At 36.3% G+C, this 23,390-nt stretch overlaps 1 protein-coding gene across 4 annotated transcripts in view; it reads right to left on the bottom strand.

Moving 5' to 3' along the window:
* Positions 1-22,830, bottom strand: part of GSK3B (glycogen synthase kinase 3 beta) — a 176,349-nt gene extending 153,519 nt beyond the window's left edge. For 2 of the 4 annotated variants that reach the window (XM_081086889.1, XM_081086888.1), the window contains exon 1: positions 21,517-22,830. In XM_081086889.1, the coding sequence (XP_080943015.1) occupies positions 21,517-21,604 (88 nt within the window). In that variant the 5' untranslated portion in view covers positions 21,605-22,830. Of the gene's footprint in view, positions 1-1,555; positions 1,607-21,516 lie in introns of all 4 variants that reach the window. The other 2 variants (XM_081086887.1, XM_081086886.1) reach the window with 2 other exon arrangements.
* Positions 22,831-23,390: the final 560 nt, after the last annotated feature.

The raw sequence follows: 23,390 nt of genomic DNA, 5'->3' as shown, positions 1-23,390 counted from the left end.
TGTTTCTATATCCTTCAGAACAGCAAAGTACCTGGTATTCATGACAACTGAAGTACAGCAGTTCCTCCACTAACATCATCATTTCATTATAATATTAATGAGATGCTATAGGAACTTAACTACTGTTTATATCAACTGTCCTATGGTAAAACTGCTTTTCTTATACAGAATTTTGCTTAAAATTATAGAACCTATCAACATTAAGTGAGAACTCACTGTATCATAAAATGGTATCAAAAATCATTTTCAGCATTATCTAAAATATAGATTTTAGAACAATTCCTACAAAAGTTTGAAATCATTTTTCTAAGAAGTTTAGGATGATAGTATTCCCCCATCTCTCAATTCAAACTCTTATTCTCTCTTCTTCCTTAGAAGGCAAACATTCTCAAATCCTTGTTTTCTGTCCACTTCTAACTTGCACACCCCAACTTAATAGTCAAGCTTCTCAAAGAGTAGCCTACACTCATTATCTTCCACTTCCTTACCTCTGTCCTCTTTGCTATATCTTCTGTATCCAGCTTTCCAGTTAAGTTATTTTTGCTAAAGTCATCAATGTCTCCTTATTCCTAAATCTAATAAACAGTTTTCAGGTCTTATTTGCCCTTTTAAGCTGGGATTTAACATTTCAGGTCCCTTTTTCCCCTACCCTCCTCATCTTTTAAATTCTGGTCAGTTGTCTTCCACATTGCCACTCTCCTGTTCCCCTCTACCTTACTACTATTTGCTGGACTCATTTTCCTCTGTCTGTCCTTCAAATGTTGGATGGTCCCTGGCCACCTTCTCTTCTGTTAAGAATCCTCAAAAGATTATCTTAACTTCCATTCAACCATGCTATATACTACACCTCTAACTCTCTTGCCCGCACAACTCCCCTGGCAACGTTCCAAAGCCTCCCACCCATCTTCAGGCTGCTCAAACTCAACATGGCCACAACTGAACTGATCTTGGAAAGCCAAAGAATAGAGCGCTGGAAAGTGTACATGTACAGGGAGTTTTATTTTGTTAGCAGTGGGGGATGTTCCCTATTATCCACTGGGTGAATGATTTTATTATCCTAAAATCATTATCCATCCAAGCTTTCAAGACAAATAGCTGGGGGACATGCCTGACTCCTTCCTTTTCTTTTTTCTTTTTCTTTTTTTAAATATATTCCATTGACTCTCTACAGAGAGGAAGGGAGAGCGATAGAGAGCCAGAAACATCGATGAGTGAGGAACATCGACCAGTCGCCTCCTGCACACCCCCCACGGGGGATGCGCCCGCAGCCAAGGTACATACCCTTGACTGGAATCAAACCTGGGACCCCTCAGTCCGCAGGCCGACGTCCACTGAGCCAAACCGGCCAGGACTCCTTCCTTTTCTTGACCCAAAGAGCCAAATAAATCATCAAATACTAAAGTAAGGTTGTAAAACATTATTATTTTCAAATCCCCTCCCTTCTCTTTACTCCCTCATCATTTCTCAACATTAGCTTGTTTAGGCTTTCCCATAATATTTATAATTGCTTATGGCTATCATACTTATCATATAACATGTATATTTCTTCATTAACCTGCAAACTTAGTGACAGGAAACCGTGTCTTGTTCTTTTTATCCAATGCACCTAGGAACATATAAAGAGTAATAAACATAAATCTGGTGAATGAGTGATTCCAAGAAGCTAAGTAACACCTCTAAAGATGTACAATTTCTTAACAGTAGAGTAGGAATTTATGTGTACTTCATCTTGCCAGCATTTTTCAATAACTAAGTACCATCATGGTACAGCAATAGCATATCAGCAGTACTCTGCATATTCAAAGTGACAAAATATTCTTTTTCTTATGTTTCTACGTATATTTTAAGTTTTCTATAATGATCACACATCACTTTCATAATCAGTGAGAAAACTATTTTTAGAACAAACATGAATGAAAAATCTTTTGTTTTTAGGACATGTTGTGAAACTGGAAGCTGGAGTGGAGTGGATGCATTAGGAATCTAAGAGAAAAAACCAAAAAAGAGGTACTGCTTTAACTGAACTTGAGTTAAGCTCATCCAGTGACTGTAAATAGGTTTACAGTTTCATCTTAGCCAGTCAATGATTTACATGAAAATTGATCTTTCAACCAAAGATGTTGGCTAATAATGGGGGCAAGGAATACATGAAAATTTATCTCAAATTCTTTTTTCAGATTTGAACTCAGTCATAAAAATACAAGAGGAGAATTTAAGTGAATATCTGTACCACCCATTTCAAAGTGTTATCTGAATCTCTGGACCCTTTTAGGGGACCCATGAGGCCAAAACTATTTTCATAACAATAATAAGATGACATTTGCTTTTTCATACAATAGAGTTTTCCAGAAGCAACATGTCCTCTGATAAATATTGCAAGAGTTTAAATGCAGAGGCAGATATGAGAATCCAACTATCTCCTATTAAGCCAGAGACCTGCAAAATTGTAAAAATCCTCAATAATCTTTTATTAGAGAAAATAAGATTTTTTTCATTAAAAAAGGCTTATGGTAACATGTAAAGGACTTATTGTTTCTTAATAAATTAATATTTATACATTTCTCAGTTTTAATTTCTAATGTGGCAAATGTCTACAGATGTAACCCCACATGAAAAAGAGCTCCTCGGGATCCTCAAAAGGGATCCTGAGACCAAAAGTTCAAGGACCGCCAATTTATAGAGCTTGAGGAAGGGGCAAGCTTCTCTAAGCATGACCCCAAAGCAAGATCAACCAACAGTTATGTTGACATAAATATTTTAAACTTCTATACATCCAAAATTAAACATAAGCAAAATTACAAGAAAAGTTGACAAATTGGGGGGAATACAACATACAACAATGGGTTCATAGTATTTACATATGAAGAGCTCTTTCGCATCACTAAGGAAAAGTCAAACACCCACCAAAGCACCAAAAACACCAACAAATTAGCAGAAATCAAACACCATGCTTCATTTAAATCCCCATTTTATTGATTTTAGGGAGAGAAGAAGGGAGAAGAGGGGAGGATAGGAGGTATGGAGAGTGGGAGAGAAAAATATCGATGTGAGAGAGATAACATCAATTGGTTGTGTCTAGCAAGAGCTCCAACCTAATACCAAACCAGAAACCTAGGCATATGACCTGACCAGGAATCGAACCTGCTTCCTTCATGTGCAATGGATGACACTCTAACCAACTGAACCACACTGGCCAGAGCTAATCCCTATCTTATGTGTTCACAACAAGTTACTTTTAAACTTAAATTGCTACTACTGGAATTCTATTTTAAAGGTGCTTAGGGGATTTACTGTTCAGGAATCCAGAAACAAATACTTTTGCAAAACCAAAGGACATTTTAAAAAATAACTTAGGTTTCTTGATAGACAATACATGTTTAGTAAAAAATAAATAAATAAAACTAATATATTTGAATAATAGGATTATAAGTATAACTGGATTATAAGTATAAATATACATATTTTGAAGAAATTATTTTATCTCTATATTGTTGCAGTCAATGCAATTACACTGCACACACTTATTAACAATGTGCTGTTTTACTTATTCTTATGAATTTATTCCCATGTTAAATATTCTTCTACGTCATCATTTTTAATCCTACTGAATAAATACCATAGAATTATTGAAAAGATTAAATAAGTGTACTGTACAGCATGGTGGAAGCACTATTTAAGTAGTTTTATTATTATTAGTCCCAGGCTAAAATTTTCATAAACACACATGTATATCTAAATTTGTGCACTACCCTAATTTTTTTTTTCTTAAAATAAAGTCCCAGAAGTATAACTCATACTCTTCTGAAGTACTCTCCAGAAAGAATATATAAATTTATTTTCCTTCAGCAACACATCTCCCAAAACGCTGTCACCAACTATTATATTTTTAATTTTTGCCAATGTATTGGAGAGCAAGGGTATTTTTGTCTCATTTTATTTTTGTGTTTCATCATTTATACTAAATTGAACACTCTTTCTTTCACATGTTGACTAATTTTATTTCTCCTTATGTGAAATGTCAAAATACTTTAAAGTGGCCTGGCTGATGTGGCTCGGTAGTTGAGAATCAAACTATGAATCAGGAGATAACAGTTCGATTCCTGGTCAGAGCACCTGCCCAGGTGGCAGGCTCTATCCCAAGAAGTGGGCCTGTAGGAGGCAGCCGATCAATGATTCTGTCTCATCATTTATGTTTCTTTTCTGTATCTCTCTCCCTCTTTCTTCCTCTCAATAAAAATATATTTAAAGAATATATTTTTTAAAGTAAATTAGTCCAATATTCATGGTCAGAAGAGTCATATATTAAATTTCACTAAAGCGTACGCATTACCATTCTACATAAACACGTTTGCTTTTATAATACACTTTTATAAAGAGAATTATATGCATTCATTCCATAACTCTCAAGTTAGCATCTTCCACTAATATTTTAAAAACAAAAACACGACTGCCAAAGTCTAAGAGGGGGTTAGGGTTCAAATTAAAGTCTTTAAAACTACCTAATTATGCATCACAGCATCTCCATTAATACATTTATTTAAAAGAATAGAGCATTGACATGAAAAATGTTCAAAATATATTAACAGTGAAAAAGGAACACAGAACAGTTTGTATAGCATGATCTAGTTATAATTTATATGGTGCATATTTAATACAGAATTGGAAAGAAGAGAAAACCAGTTGCTGTCCTAGGTGCTAGGAACCCAGTGGTGAGCATGATAGGCAAGATCTTTTCCTGTTTCCCTAGAAGAGCTTACATTGAACTCTGATTGTTAATAGGTATCCTGACTTTATTTGGATTTACTTTTAGTATTAAGCCACAATATATTACAACAATACAATTTTTCTCAATTGCTTCCCAAATATAACTTTGAATCCAAGGAAAGTAAAAAGGAATATAGCTAACATACTACTTTCTGGATTTTAGAGCAGGAATTATGATACAGAAAATTTAGGAAGTTATACACACATACACACACACACACACACACACACACTATATATATATATATATATATATATATATATATATATATATATATATAAGAAAAAAGTCTCAAAATCATTTTTGTCTTATTTATACTCAAATTCTTTTTCATTATCCAAATCTAAAGTTCAATTGATAATATATTTCATTAAAATGTTAAGTTGCAGAATACTGATATAATCCCAATTTTGCTTAAAAACCATTTTTAGTAGTATATATAAATGCTGTACACTCCTAAAAAATGTCTTGAACTAACTTACCAGAAATTTCTGGAGATAGGCATAGGTGGAAAGTGGACAGATGGGAATCAAGAAAACTTTACACTTTTTATTGTGTATGCTTCTATACTCTTTGAGTATCTGTGGTAAAATAACATCTTTATGATAAAAATGAGAAACAAAATATTTTAAAGTTTCACTGCCAGAAGAAGAACCAGGCATTTGGGCCCATCAAAATTTCCCTATATAGCACCTTAATGTCCATCTATATGGAATTGCGTGAATAAAAAAATCATTGCTATACAGGTATAAAAAGCAGTAAGGAAGAGCTCCATACACTGTGATTTCCAGGATTTTTGTTTAGTAAAAAAACACAAGATGAAAAATAAAGTATAAGCTTTATCTAATAAGGAGAAATATGAATAAATATACATACATACTTTTAAGTAATCCAAAACTAATATAATTGATTACCTCATATTATAGTTTTGGAACCATGTAAATATTTTAAATAATTATAAAACAAAATTAGATCAAAATGCAAATAGGTTACTGCTAAAAATTGACAGCAAAATGAAGTATGTATCAGTTGACTTAACCTCAGAAAAATCATTTTAAATGATTTTAAGACAGTAATTCAACTGAAAATCCCTAGAATTTAAATTGCAAGAATTCTTAAACTGTTTTCAGCAACCATTTCCTACAATTTCAAAATAGCAATACTACTAATACATATATGGATATATGTAAATAATAAAGCAAGACATTCACTACTCTCAAGATTTCAGCATAAAAGAAAAGAGCTATACATACAAAGCTTAAAAAATTAAAGAGAAAATTCTAAACCCCTAATCTTAAAAGCAAATTTGGAAAAATTAGTGTGAACTCATGGTGTTTGTTTCTCATTTAAATATTCATACAATAAATTCAGCAAGTTACAGAATATAAAATCAAAACAAAAATCAGCCGTATATTTTTATACACTACCAATATTCTGAAAAGGATATTAAGAAACAATTCAGTTTACAGTAGCATTACAGTTTTTTAATTTATTAGTACCCATTAGGAATAAATTTAATCAAGGAGGTATAATACTTGAAAACTATAAAGCATTACTGAAAGAAGTTAAAGAAGACTTAAAAAACAGAACGACATCCCATGTTCATGGATCAGAAGGCTTAATATTGTTAAGATGTGAATACTAACCAAAACAATGTATAGAGATTCAACACAATCCCTATCAAAACCCCAAAGTCCTTTTTTGCAGAAATGAAAAATGGGATCCTAAAATTTGTATGGCAATACAAAGGATTCTGAATAATAATAACAATAATAAATATATCATTAAAAAAGCCAAGTTGATCTACTTAAACTTCCCAATTCAAAACTTACTACAAAGCTACAATAATCAAGAGAGTACACTACTGGTGTAAAGACAAAAATATAGATCAATGGAATAAAATTGAGTGTCCACAAATAAGCCTATGCATCTATGGTCAACTGATTATCAACAAAGGTGCCAAGACCATTCAATGGGAAAAGAACAGGCTCTTCCACAAATGGAACTTAGACAACTGGACCCTCACCTTACACCACATAGAAAAATTAACTCAAAATGAATTAGGGACCTAAATATGAGAAATCTATAATAATAAACGCATAATATGCTAATTAGACCGGACAGCCAGATGACCTTCCAGAAGAAGCAGGGGCTGCGAGTGCCGTGGCTGCAAGGGCCGAGCCCCTTGCATGAATTTTGTGTATCGGGCCTCTAGTAAGACTATAAAATCCTTAGAAGAAAACATATGGGTAAACCTTCATGACTGGATTTGGGAATGCTTTTTCAGACATGACACCAAAAACACAAGGAGGAAAAAAGAAGTACTATAGGTACATTCAATTTCATCAAAATTTAAAACTGTGCATCAAAGAACACTAGCAAGAGAATAAAAAGACAACCCACAATATGGGAGAATGTATTTTCATATCATATACCTGATAGGGGTCTAGTATGCAGACTATATAAAGAAACTTTACAACTGAACAAAAAGACAACCCACTTCAAAAAAGACCAAAGGACTTGAAAAGACATTTCTCCAAAGGAGATATACAACAAGCCCACGAAAAGATGCTCAACAGTATCAGTCATTTACGGAAATGCAAATTAAAATCACGATATCAGTTCATACCAACCAGGATATCCATTATCAAAAAATGGAAAAGAACAGGTTTTGGAAAGGATGTGGGAAAATCAGGACTCTTACACACTGAAGTGTAAAATGGTACAACCACTGGGAAAACTGTTTTTCAGTTTCTCAGTAAATTAAACATAGAATTACCATGACCCAGCAAATCCATTCCTAGGTAAATACCCAAGAAAACTGAAAATTGCTCAAACAAAAACTTGTACACAAATAGTCAAAGCAGCACTGTTCAAAACAGCCAAACTCTGGAAATAACCCACCAACTAAACAGATAAGTAAAATGTGGTATATTCAGTCAATGGAATATTATTCAGCCATAAAAAGCCATGAAATACTGATACATGCTATAACATGGATGCACCTTGAAAACATTATCCTAAGTGAAAGAAGCCAGATACAAATACAAACAGCAAAATTAAAGCTATTTAAGAGGTTCAAGTATTCAGTAAAAGAAACCATATTGTTTATTTATATTTCTCACTCTCTGGGAAAGCTCTTAAATTTATATATTTAAATGCACTTGTACATCAAGTACATATTGTCTTAGAGACACAAAAAAAGGTCCTGGAAAAATTAAAAACTTCATAAATCCCCACAATACAATTACAAGTCTAAGTACATCCATAATGATGGAGCCGAGCCTGTTCATATTTAAATACTCTCTCTTTACATTATCTCTTGCAGGATAAGCTACTTGGAAAAAAAAAGAAATTTGTCAGGTTTCATTGTTCTAAATCTCTCTTCTATACTCTCCAAATAAAATCCTGGAAGACTTGGGGGTTTTGTAGTAGCTGGACAGGTTCAATGTTTCAAAGGTACTATGCTTACTAACTAGTGCAACCTAGCACATGAGTTCTTTCATTCATTCAGCTATACATCCAAAGAGTTCAGAACTACTAAGCATTAAGCACATAGTATAAGTGCTGTATCTCTGCCTCTTTCCTTTTCCTACTATTGTTCTTTCATATTTAAACAAAAGCCTAGTAACTTTATAATTTTTTTTATCAAAACTTAAATGTTCCGAGAAACATCAGTGATAGCTTGATGACCTAGCAAGTCTATACCACGTAACCACCATGTATATAGTATTCATCTAACTACCATAACAAATTGCCTTTAACTCAAATATGTACTACATGACCCAATACAGAAAGCACTGTGCTCCACACTGCAAAAATACAAAGCTGAGGATAATATTTTTTGCCATACTGGAATTTATAATTCCCTAGAGAGAGACAAAAACAAGTTAACTAGAATACACAGTAGAAGAGAAAGGGGAGGATAGAGGGTGCTACGGGAGTCGCATGCCAATTGCCTTGGGGTAAGGCATGGAAGACTAAGTGGCTGAGTTGCCTTTGGGACTGTGAAAGCTGGATATGTCTTTGAAACAGAAGGGGAGAGAACATAAGAGAAAGAATAGACTAATGAAATTCCATCAGGACCATGACAATAACAACATCTAACAAGCATATCAATAAGAATTTCAATGTACACTTTAACAGTTGTGCTAAAATATGGGAGAAAAATTACTACCTGCTATGGCAAGCACATGACAAAGCAATGAGACAAATCAGTGAAGTGTTTTAAAACCACATACACTTTATAATAGACTATATGATCAGACAGAATGACAACAATATTACAGAATAATATAATTCCTGAACAATATTTTAAACCTTCACTGTCTAATACAATAACCACTAGCAACATATGAGCACTTAAAATGTGGCTACTCCAAATTAGGAACAACTATAAGTGTAAAATATCCAATAGGTTGTAAAGATTTAGTACCAAAAAAGTAAAATATCTCAGTAAATTTCAACTTGATTACATGTTGAAATAATATTTTGAATACATTGGATTAAACAAAATATGTTATTTAAAATTACACATGTGACTCACATTTGTGCCTTGCATTATATTTCTATTGAATAGCTCTGGTTTAAACAATTGCTTAATATTAATATTGTTCAGATTTATGTACTTGCTTCATATTGTTTCTTCATGTTGGTATCACTATAATCATTTGATCATAGTGATACAATGTAACATCTCAAAACATGTATGCCTCAGTGTCTAGATACTGAAAGATGAGAAACCAACCAAAAAAGTTTGTCAGCTTCTTAACTAACATTTCGGAGGAAATATAGAAAAAACAATCAACTAATAACTTTTTCAGATACATTTACCAAGCAGTTAATACTCTGGGCACTGGTGGCTGACATCATGAGATTATGTTAGGTAAGAACTACTTAATGATACAAATACATGGGATCTAGGAAATAGGAGAGTGGGCACTGAAGAACAATTAAAGAAATCAGAAGATGACAGCTGTACAGCGAGACCTGCAGAAGAATCAGGCCAGATCCCAGTAGTAAGACGAGGACTCCAGGAAAAAGGAAAATTAGAGAGGGTGGGGCAGAATCTACAGAATGCCTGATAAAACTTGAGGGGGAAAAACTAAGATTATGATCATTGCAAACAGTGCAAGAAAAGATAAATGGCAACAATAAAGTATTTTTTAAAAAATAAAAGCAAAGAAAATGCGATTGTCAATTTGAAAAGTTTCATAGTTCCTTAAAATATTAAACAGGCCCTAGCTGGTTTGTCTCAGTGGATAGAGTGTCGGCTTATGGACTAAAGGGTGCCCGGTTCGATTCCGATCAAGGGCACATGCCCAGGTTGCAGGCTCAATCCCCAGGAGGGGGCGGGCGTGAGGCAGCCGATCAGTAATTCTCTGTCATCATTGATGTTTCTATCTCTCTCTCCCTCTCCCTTTCTCTCTGAAATCAATAAAAATGAAATCAATCAATTTTAAAATATATATTAAACAGAATTACCATACAACCTAGCAATTCTACTACTAAGTATACATCCAGAAGATCTGAAAATGTGCCCGCACAAAAACATGTTTACAAATGTTCATCATTCATCCTAGCCAAAAGGAGACAGCAATCCAAATGTCCATCAATTAATGAATGGATAAAAAAGTGATGGCATTTCCATACAATTAAATATTATTTATCAGTAAAAGAGAACAAAGTGCTGCTGATAAATGCTGTACCAGAAATGAGCCTATAAGACATTATGGAAAATAAAAGAAGCCAGTCACAAAAGGTCACATATTATATGATTTGATTTATATAAAATGTCAAGAATAGGAAAATCCATACAGAGTAATTAGTGGTTGCCTAGAGCTGGGAAGAAGGGGAATGTGGGGAATGACTGCTAGTGGGTACAGGATTTCTTTTAGGGGTAATAAAAAATGTTCTAAAATTAAAACTGTAATGGTTACATGACTCTGTGAATACACTAAAAACCACAACTTTTTGAATCAATTTTATGATATGTGAGTTATATACCAATAAAACTGTTTTATAAAAGGAAATGTGATCATTGTACACTACTTCCTTCTGCTAAGAATATTGCTTATTATCTAGGTATTGAGTATTAATCATTTAAGTTATAACTTACATAAATAATGATAAACTAAAAATAGTGGCAGAATTATATTAGCATGATAGCAAAAGGAAAATGAGAATGACAATAAATAGTATCTACCATAATGAAAAGACAATAAATATTTAAAAATAATTTTAAGAAATAGACAAAGAGTATACTAATTAAAAGGATGATAAAAACTACTAGAGGAAACAGCCTCTGGGAAATAAAAATGGGGAATAGGAGACTGGCTTCCATAATAAGACTTTTTGCACTATTTGATTTCTCTCAATAATATTACTGTATTACTTTATAAAAATAAAAAATAAAATTTTTTTAAATGACAAAAGAGTGCTTGGTTTACGAGCAGAATGAAACCGTGCGCTCTTGAAGAGGTAAAAGGCACAGGCTTCATTGACATTGACGCACTCTGCGCCTCTGATCTCTCAAGAGAACAGGTTTTTTCATCTAAGATATTAGAAAAATGGAAAGTTAGAGGAAAAAATTACCCTTTGTCTTTTTCTTTACCATAAAATAAGCAACTATTCCCAGAAAAAACACAGATATTATCTACCTGACACTGTAGATCATTTTCAAACACAGTAAGAAGTATTTTAAATGTGCTACTAAGTGTTCATTGAATGCATTTTACCTCTTATTGCCATGAGAAGCATTCTCTCAACTTCACTTACTCCCCATCTAATGCACATTCAGAAAAATAAAGATTTAATAATCTAAAACATTTAGATTTAGTGATAAAAAGCAAGAGGAATTTTCTAGAGTAACTGATTTAATTTTTGTCTTAATTCTAGCACTCTTATGCTAAAGCCAGGGTCAATTCAGGTATGTATGCAACAAAACATAATTCCGTACTAGAACTAACCTATAAACATTCAGATTATACATAAGAAAATGGGCCCTGGCCAGTGTGGCTCAGTTTGTTGGGCGTTGTCCTGCGCACTGAAAGGTTGCTGGTTCAATTCTGGTCAGGCCAGGTTGCTAGCTTAATTCCCAGTGGAGGCAACGCAGGAGGCAAGGCCATTGATGTTGGGCTCTCACATCAATGTTTTTCTCTTCTACCTTCCTCTCTCCCTAAAAACCAATAAATGGAAGGGAGGGAGGGTAGGAGGGAGGGAGGGAGGGAGGGAAGGAGGGAGGGAGGGAAGGAAGAAAGGAAGGAATTGGAATGCTGGCTGTCTCCAGGAAAGGGAACTGGTAGTTACAGAGCAGGAGCAAGAGGAAGACGTCACTGAGTACCTTTTAAATTCTGAATAGTGTGAGTAAATTCTATTTTTTAAAGCAAAATATGTAAATAAGCGTGTAACTGTTTATCATACAATATCCAATTAATAATATTTTGGTGTTTACTACATCCTATATAGTAAAAGCCTAATATGCAAATCGACCGAATGACAAAAACAACTGGTGGAATGACCAGTCGCTATGATGTGCACTGACCACCAGGGGACAGACGCTTAACCAGGTGCTGCCCCCAGACCAAAGGCCCCAGGCCAGCCAAGGTGAGTACCAGCGGGAGGTCCCGATCACCCAGCCAGTTGCCCCACAGATCGGCCCTGACTGCTGGCCAGGCCTAAGGAGCCTACCTGTGCACAAATTTTGTGCACCGGGCCTCTAGTATAAACATGATATATGTATATACATACAATTACATTTAATATTGAAACCATACCAACTCAAAGCATCCCTCTTCCTTTCAGAGTTGAAATAATGTATATAGTATCAAAGCACTGAAATTCCATTAGAACAGCAGATGAAATGTAATACTATCAATATGATGACAAGCATAACTTTAGTACCTCCAAATATTCAGGTGCAGCCTCTACAAACTCAAAAGTCTAAGAGTAGTAATTTGATGCAGCTCAGTAACTTCAACACAAGTCATGAAAAAAGTGGTTATCAATGTAAATGATTTAACTGATTTTAAGAATAATGAGTAGGGGGGGAGGTTGGGGTTAATGGGGGGATGAGGGCATATTTGTAATACCTTAACCAATAAAGAAATAAAATAAATAAATAAATAATAAAAAAAAAGAAATAATGAGTAGAGAGAATCACATTTTTAAGATAGGTTAGCCTTCTTTACAAAGAAATAAAAAACAACCTTTTATATCAAATTAGCCAATTAAGCCCCTAAGAATTTCTTAAACATTCAGAAAAGAAAAAAGTACTTTGCCAAGACTGTCCTTTTTCTTCAGATCAACAATTAAGATACCCACTTTTTTGCCCTGGCCAGTGTGGCACAATTGGTTCTAGAGTGTCATTCCATACACCAAAAGGTGGCGGTTCGACTCCTGGTCAGGGCAGCACATACCCAGGTTGTGGGTTAAATCCCCTGTTGGGTGGATACAGGAAGCAACCAATCAATTAAAAGAAAAAAAAAAAGATACCTACCCTTTTCAACTCTCATTACATAGGCCATACAACATGTATTTGGTAAAGTTACTCTCTAATAACCAATCATAACTCATAAGAAAGCTTAAATAACTCCATGCAGTGCCTTCAAGTATTCCACAAACCGAAAATATGGGCAGGAGAATATCTAAACAGCAACTCCATATATGCCACAGAAAAAAAAACTAGGACAATAAACCTTAAATCAGATAAAATGCTGTGTCTGAGTAATAAATGTAGATGGACAGTCAGGCTAGTGTGGCTTAGTGGTTGAGCATCAACTCATGAACCAAGAAGTCACTGGTTGATTCCTGCTCAGGGCATATGCCTGGGTTGTGGGTTCAATCCCCAGTGGGGGGCATACAAGAGGCAGCTGATTGAAGTTTCTCTCTCATTGATGTTCTATTTCTCTATCCCTCGTCCTTCCTCTCTCTCTAAAAAAATCAATAGAAACATGTTAAAAACAACAGCCCAATTAAATGTTTTTTATTAAATGTAGATGGAAAATGGAAGAAAGAATTGGAAACAATACTATGAGTTAGCATACTGAAGACTTTAGTACCTTTATCCATCATATCACTGAAATTCAACTAGAGTTGGTCAACCAGACAGAGATGAGATGACCCAGTTCTTTTTTTCATTATTTCTGTGACCAACAAATTTAGAGAATGTTTGATATAATGAGAAGTTATTACAGAACCCCAGCTATCCAGAAGAGACTTTCCTGACTCCTACTATTTTAACAGAGAGTGAAGGTAGTATAAATTAACCTTCTCTAGATCAACATTTTGAACAATTATCATGATGATTTCCCCTGGAGCTGTGTAAAACTACACTAAGTAATCCCAATATGCTTGTTTTCCTGAATTGTTAGCCTATTCTTTTTGTCAGTATCAGTATCCATTCAGTCTCTTCTAATTTTCAATTTTAGAAAACCAGACAATTGAATGAATTAGAACTGTGTTAAATAATAATAAAGAAGTTTAAATAATAGCCTAAAAACCAACCTATGAGCAAACTGTATACATCATTTATTTGTCTGGGGATGTCAGCTGCTCAGTAGCTTTCTTGCTTTATTTCCTGTTTCCCAAAAGGTGATATTTCAAATAACCCAACTCCAACTCCACATTGGTGCATAGCTGTTATTCTTTAAAAAACAAACAAACAAAAAAAACCCTGCAGGTACAGTTCCAGACCTAACAAATGTCCAAAAGATACTTAACTAACTTGTTCATTGGTTGTGTACATGCAAGCAAAAAAGAAGAAAAAGAACATGTAGAACACTGTACAACCTATAAGAAAAGATGGAGATAAATAATAATCCTTAATAATGGCTAATTTGGAGAATCACATTCTAGTATCACCTAGAAATATAAATACATATATACACCAGATTTATTTATAATCAGTATTTTTCAATAAAAACCAGTGCTCTGAATGAACATTAAACAAAAAAATAGCATATATTACTTATTTTTTTTGTTCTGCCATAAGCCCTAATATTTTCATTTTCAATGTTTTTCTTCATAAGTTTTCCCTAAAATCTTAAAATAATTGAGGATTTTTTCCAATGTTAACTATAAGTATTTAAGTACTATATCTGCTAACAGGCATTCCTGAAACTAATTTCAAAAGCAGTACTAATAATGAAAGTCACTGCTAAATTATTCTAAAAGCAAAAAGTATTTTAGCTTATCTCTGGAATCGTAGAGTTAAGGTAAGAATCAATCCATTATCTATAACATACAAATAAAAAACAAGGGCTCTAGAATCAGAATGCCTGGGTTTGAATTCTAACACAGAAACTTACTGGCCAGGTAATCGTGGACAAGTTGGCTTTACCTCTCTGAATCTCATTTACCTCATCTATAAAATGGGGATAACAGTATTAGCTACTTTGTAGAAATGTTGTAATGATTAACTGTTGTAATGCAAGTAAAGAATTTGGCAGAATACTTAGTACACAGTAAGCATTCAATAGACATATCCCATGTCAATCAATTATTAATGTACTTTAACTAATGTACTTTAATTAATACTGTCAATTAGGGTAACCTATTTATTTTTTGCTTTCTAAGCCAAGGATTTCAACATGCTACAATTAATGATAATGAAAAAAATGTAGTACTAATGTTACTGCTTTATACCTATGTTACTAATACATTTGCCTGCCTGCCTGCCTACCTACCACCTCTCTGGCTTTAGGGCATGCCTAGCCAATCTGTAAACCTGTAAATTTATCTAAACTATACCATCATCTGAAATACAAGTTACTAGAAAAATAGTTACTCCTTTGTCAGAAATGTTCACTTTTTATTATTACATTGATTTGAAAGGACAATCAAGAAATTAACAACTCTAGACTGTGTTAATAAGGGAACATATTAATGAATCATATCTGTGCCACTGTTGGAAATGGTACCCTGGAGACAAAAGGAAAAGCTGGGCTTTGGCCAGTGGTGCTAAATGGTTAGAGTGTCGCTCCATGCATCAAAGGGTTCTGAGTTCAATTCTGGTCAGGGTACATTCCCAGGTTTTGGGTTCGATTCCTGGTTGGGACCCTTATGTGAGGCAATCAATTGATGTTTCTCACATTGATGTCTCTTTCTCCCTCTCTCTCTCCCTTCCTCTCTCTAGAATCAATGAAAAACATATCCTTTGGTGAGGATTTTTTTTTTTTAAAGAAAAAGTTGGTTTGACAGAATTCGTTTTTTAAAAATTCATCATTTTGCCTCAATCTGATCACACCAAAATGCTTCTAAGAAAACTATAAGATGACTATAAGATTATAAATACAAATAGAATTAAGATTCAACCATTTACAAATTTTTTACTTGCATACCCTTTGAAAGTAAACCTTTCTCCCCAAAACATAAGCAGAGTGGGAAGGGGAACTGTAAACTAGATCCCAAATCAACGAAGTTTTATCTTTATACCTTGTACCAGACCAAGTACATTACAGACACAAGTATATATTGACATAATTTAATGAATGTTCATTATTTGCTGAGTAATAACTCATTTTTAAAAAACAAAAATAAAAACTCTATAATAAATAGAATATCGCTTTATTGTGTCAACTTAGTGGTAGCAAACTTTTGGGAAAACAAATTGTTCTTTAACTCTGTCAATTTTTCTTTGCTGTTCTATTCACACAGGCCTTTATATAAATGTACATTTCTATATCACATTTAACCAATTTCAAAGATATTTATATAATCAAGAAAGATTTGTATGACCCAAGACAGAAACAAAGATTGCAACCTCTTTTCTATGCCCTAACCGGTTGGGCTCAGTGGACAGAGTGTCAGCCTGCGGACTCAAGGGTCCCAGGTTCGATTCCATTCAAGGGCATGTACCTTGGTTGCGGGCACATTCCCCACTAGGGAGTGTGCAAGGAGGCAGCTGATCGATGTTTCTCTCTCATTGATGATTCTAACTCTCTATCCCTCTCCCTTCCTCTCTGTAAAAAATCAATAAAATATATATTTTTAAAAAACAATAAAATAAAATCAATGAACCATGAAGATACTATGTACTTGAAATCATGAAAGACTCCCTTTGCACAAACCCCCTCAAAAAATGGTAGAAAATGATGCTAAACATTACAACAAATTCATTTATTCATAGTGATTATGTTCTTGGTAGTACAGCATCTGGGAAATCAGGTTGGTCCTGTTAGTACTAGCATCTACTCCTGTCACACCCACGTGCTCTGCCCTTCCATTCTCCATTGTAGGGTGGAGTATGATAGATACTACAATCTCACAGCCTGCCGATCCCCATCTCTGTCTTACAGTCCCATGAGTCTTATTAAAAAAACAAACACACTAGCACTCTAACAAATTCATATTTTAAAAGTATGGAACTATGGCAACAGTGTCAGCACATGCATGTTTCACAGCCTTCTCTATAAATTCAGCACATGCAAAAATAGAGCTCCCCCAGCCTAAGAATTTGCTGACACTTCCAAAAATTGCAAACTTCTCCAAAACAGTATCTCATACCTGCAACTCAAGTTCAAAACGGGGCAAACAACACAGGATGCAAGTACTACCTTTCAGTTATGAGAAGATGTCACCTCATTCTCTGAATGCAATTCCCAATCAACCATAAATTGATTTGGAAATCTCTGTGTTCCCTTCAAGTTTTCCCTGTACCTGTGCCTCATTTCACAATTAGCCGTTTCTACCAGTGCATGCAATATGATAATATGAAATTCTCAAATGAAGGTCTTAGTGTTTTAAGAACTCTGGAAAGGTCTGATTTGGAAATGAAAATAAGGTTCTAGTTTTCAGTCTCACACATGAGCTCTTTTCCAACATCAACATGGATAATCTAGAAATTGGCTAAATTCTAAACCTAATTTTTGGGTGTCACAAAGAGATTATTCTCCCTTGGGAATACAGGAACTCTAAGTTGCCACCTACTCTTTTGTTTTAATCACCATAACTAAATACACAAATACTATTACTCATTCTCTCATTACTAAAAACAATTTTGATCTAAAAACATTTTATATGAGCAAATAAGTAATACTCAACTTATTTCCCTCTTTCCAAATCTTCTCTTTAAACCTAGGCAACTAGCTAAATTTTCACCAATAGTATACCAAAGGGATTTATTATTAATATTTTAACCAAAATCACCATAGACAGGGTCCTTATTTTCTCTATTTTGAGTATAGTATCAAGTAATTCTACAAAAGGAACTGTATAGCTATTAACATTTAATAACATTTGAATTAGATATAAACAAAAAGAAATGCTGGCTTCACCGTCGTAAATAGAAAGAAATATTTTTAAAATACTGATTTAAACTTGCAATGAATGCTTAGCTCAACAAAAAAGTCAAAACAATTTGTTATAAAATCAACTTTTAATGTCTGCTGGTCCCTTCACAAACCAAGTGAAGGCTGCTATTATTATTATTATTACCACTATTTTAAATGTGCAGTTTATCTGAAAATAATCATATTTATGAAAAGTTTTAAGTTGTACCAAAGGCTAAAGGCTATATAAAATACCTGAAATTTTAAAATCACAGTTTAGTGCCAAAAATATTTTCATTGTTTTCAAATAAATAAACATGGAACTATAACTGGGTTTTTCAAGTGCAAAGCTATTGAATCTACATTTTAAAAATTGTCTTTTTTAGAAATTTAATGGAAAGCATTTAAATGAAAACCTTAGTTTACTACTTCCAAAAATAAATCAACATTTTTAAGTGTAGAAAAATTAGAAACTGTGCAATTAATAGGCTGGAAAGTTAAATATCATTGCTAGTAACCAATTATGTCTGCTGAATTTCAAGGGAACCTATTGTATATTAAATTTTTAAAAAGTGAACTCATCTACCCTCTCATCTCAAAACTTTCTCAACTTTCCCATTACAACCAACAATTTAACTTGCAGTCAACTCTTCCAGACCAGTAACATCAGAATTTATTTTTAACTCCTGACTCCTTCCCAAATATTCCCCTTCAATCCAATACAAAGTCCTGTCAGTTCTTCATTCAGTTGTTCTCTCAAATGTGTTCTTTTCATCCCATTTTCACATTTTACTTTATACTCCCTCATGATTCACAACACACCCTTACTATATCCCTAAAAGGGCTCTAATGACTTGACTCTAATCCATCAACTCAGCTGCCCAAATGATCTTCGAATATCTTGGTTCAGCCATCTACAATAAATTCCAATATCTCTTGAAGCTCAACCAAACTCTTATAGGCAGGCCCCTTCTACCCTTCATCAGCTATTAACGTATTTTCCAGATTCCACCTCTCGTTTTCCTATTTAGACTCCTTTAATTCAGATTTACCAACTTGCTTGGTAAATACAAAAATCATTTACCTATCGTACAAAAATAACACCATCTCTGTACCTCTGTCCAATCTTCCATCGAGAATCCTGTATACTTCTGTATCAATTGAAGTTATTGTCTCCTTTACCACCTTTCTTAAAACACACTTCTGCGGAAGTCTTCCCTCTCTAACCCATCTGCCTCCTCTTTATTCTCTGTTCCTCTGAACAAAGCATTCTATTTGTATTTATAATCTTACAGTCATCTTGGTAGTGTCTTCATATTTTGTCCCATAATCTGCCTCTACTACTAAATGATAAGCTTTTGAGGACAAGGACTACATTTTCTTATGTATCTCTCTCTTGAACAGGGGCACCTGAACACTAGCACTCTAACAAATATTTAATGATTTCCCTTTCTTCTAAAATGTCCTTAAAGTCAAGGTTGTCAAAAACAATTAGCATTGAACTCCAACTTTTTAGATGTTAAGTTGATCTATATGATAACAGAAAATTAAACATTTTAACCTACACTTTACAAGAATTACCTCATCAGTCAACATCCACATTATCAAGAATTAAGAAGTCATTTTCAAAGAAAATCCTGGGGATAAAATGAAATGTCCAAAATTTTAACATAAGCTATTCTGTTTTGCTTTCTGAAATAGAGCTAATATATTAATTACCTAAAACTGATTTTGAGTGGTTTTTAAACTATATTACCAAGATGAAAAAACACCCCAATAGCACAAGAGGCTCTTAAGTAGCTATTATAAGATTTGCTTCATCATAGCTGAAAATTACCCTAGAGTTTTTAAATATTCCTTTCAAATGATCCCATGAAGTGCTTAGAAAGCCTGACCCTTCCCTGAAGATGCATCATCAGCTTCCCTCTTCACATACCCTGCATTCTGCACTAGCTAGTCACCACCCACAAACCCCACTCCAAATTAACTTTCAAAAATAACTTCCAATTCAGCTATTACCTTAGACTACCCTGTTTCAGGTAAGTTCCAAAAGCCAACAGAATTGAAATCCTGAATTCAACAAGAATCATTTTATGTTGCTTAAGGATATAATCAATTTCACATAACAGCATATGCTTCTAAAAAAAAAAAAAATCTCAGTTCTTCAGTTCTCTCCTCCTTCTAGGCAACAAAATAGTTTTTCTTTGCCCTCGTGGGGTAAGAAACTATAATTTTTGCCAAATTCTGGAAATATTTTTAAATACGCTGTCATTAAATAGCACATAAACAAGTCCACAAGTAGAGATACATCAGAACACTGGATACTTAGTATACCAAACACCTCAAGAACACAGACTTTCAGCACAAATCTGGGACAAGAGTACACTCTAGCAACAACCCTGAACACAGCCCAAATATCCCTATTATATGCAGGACCACAGCGTTCTGCAAAACCTATGATGGAAAGGTCTAAATCCATATTCTCACATCTAAATCCATAGTTTTATTTAAATGTGACAGAAAACCAATGCAAGAGTATTTTAAATAATCCTAAGGGGACCCCTGACCTCTATCTAGATCATTCAACAAGTACAAATGCAATGGCACCCAAAATTGAACTTAAATGACAAGTCAGTAACAATTAACATTCAACTTAGTATTTGGCAACATGACAATACAAACCTCAATCAAAAATTGGACCTACTCCCAAATTACCTTTTGACTAAACATAAATTATACAGCAGTAGACAGGTAATGTCAAAACGGGAAGGATCAAAGATAACATATTAAACCACTTATCCAATTTAAAGCCATGCAAATAGAGATACTACTGCTGCTGGGTATCAGCAGTTCCCACTACTAGCCCCTCGTAAAGGAAGGAATCAATACTCGCCTCCCAACGTGAACGCCCCCGTTACTGAACAAGTTCATCGCAGGATTTAGAACAAATACTTTGTATAGTCACACAAGCAAGAAAGAAATGTCAGGCAACTGTAACACTCCGTCTCTCCATTAAGTATATACAAAACGATGGAAACCCCTGAGACCTGATCTAACTAAAATACCCCTCATTCCAAACGACATAAAACGAGCAACAATACATCATGTTTTATGAATCAAGTCTTGTCCTCTTTCTCCAAAAGGATGAGCAAGTCAACACTACCATCGCTATTTTAACGCGGAAATACTCCGGCACTTAACACAGCTGACTACCAACAGCCAGGCAAGTAGAAGAAAATAAGTTGCAAATCAAATCGTCCAAACAAAAACCGTATTCTCTCAACTCAAGGTTAATGAGACCGGGGGAGGGGGTATGGGAGGAGAAAAGAGGGAGCTGCTTCCTCCTTGCAGACAGGTTCTTGCCCATTTCCATCACATCTGATGGCTGTATCGGCAGGTCTAAGGCCTGACGACCCTGGCATTTCCAGGTCTCCTATTTTAAGGATGCAGCGGAGAAGGGTGGAGAAGAAAATCAATACTTACTGCTAACTTTCATGCTGCCAAACGCCGAAGGCTGCTGCACTGGCTTGCAGCTCTCCGCAAAGGAGGTGGTTCTGGGCCGCCCTGACATGATCACTCTCTTCCTGAATCACCTTCTTTTCCTTCCTTCCTCCTCCTCTTCCTTTTGTTGTATGTTGGGATGTTAGGTTAATGACAAAAGCAGCATTAAGTTCTCCCACAAGAAAAAGAAAAAGACTTCGTTCTCTTGGGTTTTTTTCCACTCCTTTTGTATAGCTATTTAACAAACGAGCGATGTATTTCTCCTTCAAGACAGATCAGTATGGGTATTTAACATAGATGATTTGGGACTAGGGGGGAAAAAATACAATTCATTCCCCTCCCTTTCCTTGGAGGAGAGAAAAGGGGAGGGTGGATCCTAAAAAAAATATATAGATATAGATATATATCACGCGAAACGGGGACAAATACTTGATTGAAAATAAGTACTTTGAATATTCTATTTTCCTCGGGGATTTTTTTTCCGAGTCAATGAAGAAGGGAAGCGGCGGAAGGATCACGAGTCTCACGCTTGAAAAGAAGGGGGATGGGAAGGAGGGAGGGAGAGGGAGGGGGCGGCTCGGAGATGCGACGGGAAGCGCTGCGGCTCGGGCAGCGGCGGGATCTGGCGGGCGGGCTGGCGGCGGGGGCCCGGCGACCTGGAGGGCGGCGGAGTCGCGAGTCGGTCAGAGGCGGGCGGTGTCGGCGGCTCCTCTCCTCATTGCGCCAGGAGCAGCTGCGGGCGGCGGCTGGATCCAGCGGCCATGGCGGCGGCGGCGGCGGAGGCAGCTCCCTTCAGACCCCAGGCAGCGGCTCCTCGACTGCTCCCCATACGCCGGGGACATGGGAACCCAGCAACCGCTTCCGTCCCTCGGGGGCCCCCTCCCCCGTCCACGGCACCAGCGCGGCCGCCCTCCCGCCCCTCGCCTCTGCTCGGTGCCTGCTCAGGAAGTGTCCGCGCTTTGCCCCCAGTCCGGAGCCCTGTCAGCGGCTGTGGGACCGGCTCCTCCTTGCTTCCTGCCTTCCTTCCTGCCTTCCTTCCTTTGTCACTCGGCCCGGACGGCGGCGGCGGCGGCGGCGGCGGCAACACAAGCCCGCATTCGCCCGGGTCAGGGGCTGCTCTGTGTGAGGAGCGCCGTCTGCGCAGCCGCCTAGCTCTTCCCCGCTACCCCTCCCCCCTCCGCCTCGGCCTCCGCCTCCTTCCTCCCCCACCCAGTCTTACACCGCCCAGCGCCCCGACGCCCGCGTAGCCGGCGTCTAGGAATCGCCGGCCGAGCTCCGCGCCCGCCCGCTTCGGTCGCGGAGCCGAAGCCCAAACAGAGCCAATCACGGACGTCGTTTGTTGGCTGCTTCTGCCGGAAAAAGCCGATAGATCTAAGGAGCCAATTAGAATCTGTCGCTGGAAATCCACGCCCAACGGGCGAAAAATACCGAAGATACCCGAACGAGAAGAAGGTGGGATCGCCTTGTTCGGAGGAGAAATTCGATAATGGCCACAATGGCCAATCAGAGTCCGCCGGCCCCCCAGAAAAAAACGCTTGAAGAGTTAAGAACGGTGAAACCCGGGGTTCTGGGTGAAACAGCACGGCTGGGCCCGTGGCCGCCTTGTAATTGGCCAAAAAACTCCTCGGGGAGTGTGCCTCCCTCGCTGATTCGTGAACGGAAGGGGGCTTCCGAGGACAGTCTGGCCAGTCAGAACGCCTCCTCCCTCGCCAAGGTGGGGCAAAGAAGAAAGCAATGGGAGGGCGTCTATAAAGTGCCTTCTCATTGGCTGGAAGCTTTGGAGCTGGAGTTGGGGCTAAAGGGAAAGGGAGGGAGGCCGACACCGCTAGCGGTAGCCAATCGGCACTCACTGCCGT

Source organism: Myotis nattereri (assembly GCF_964212035.1).
Source record: "Myotis nattereri genome assembly, chromosome: 3".
Taxonomy (NCBI): domain Eukaryota; kingdom Metazoa; phylum Chordata; class Mammalia; order Chiroptera; family Vespertilionidae; genus Myotis; species Myotis nattereri.
This window is presented reverse-complemented; position numbering and strand designations above follow the sequence as displayed.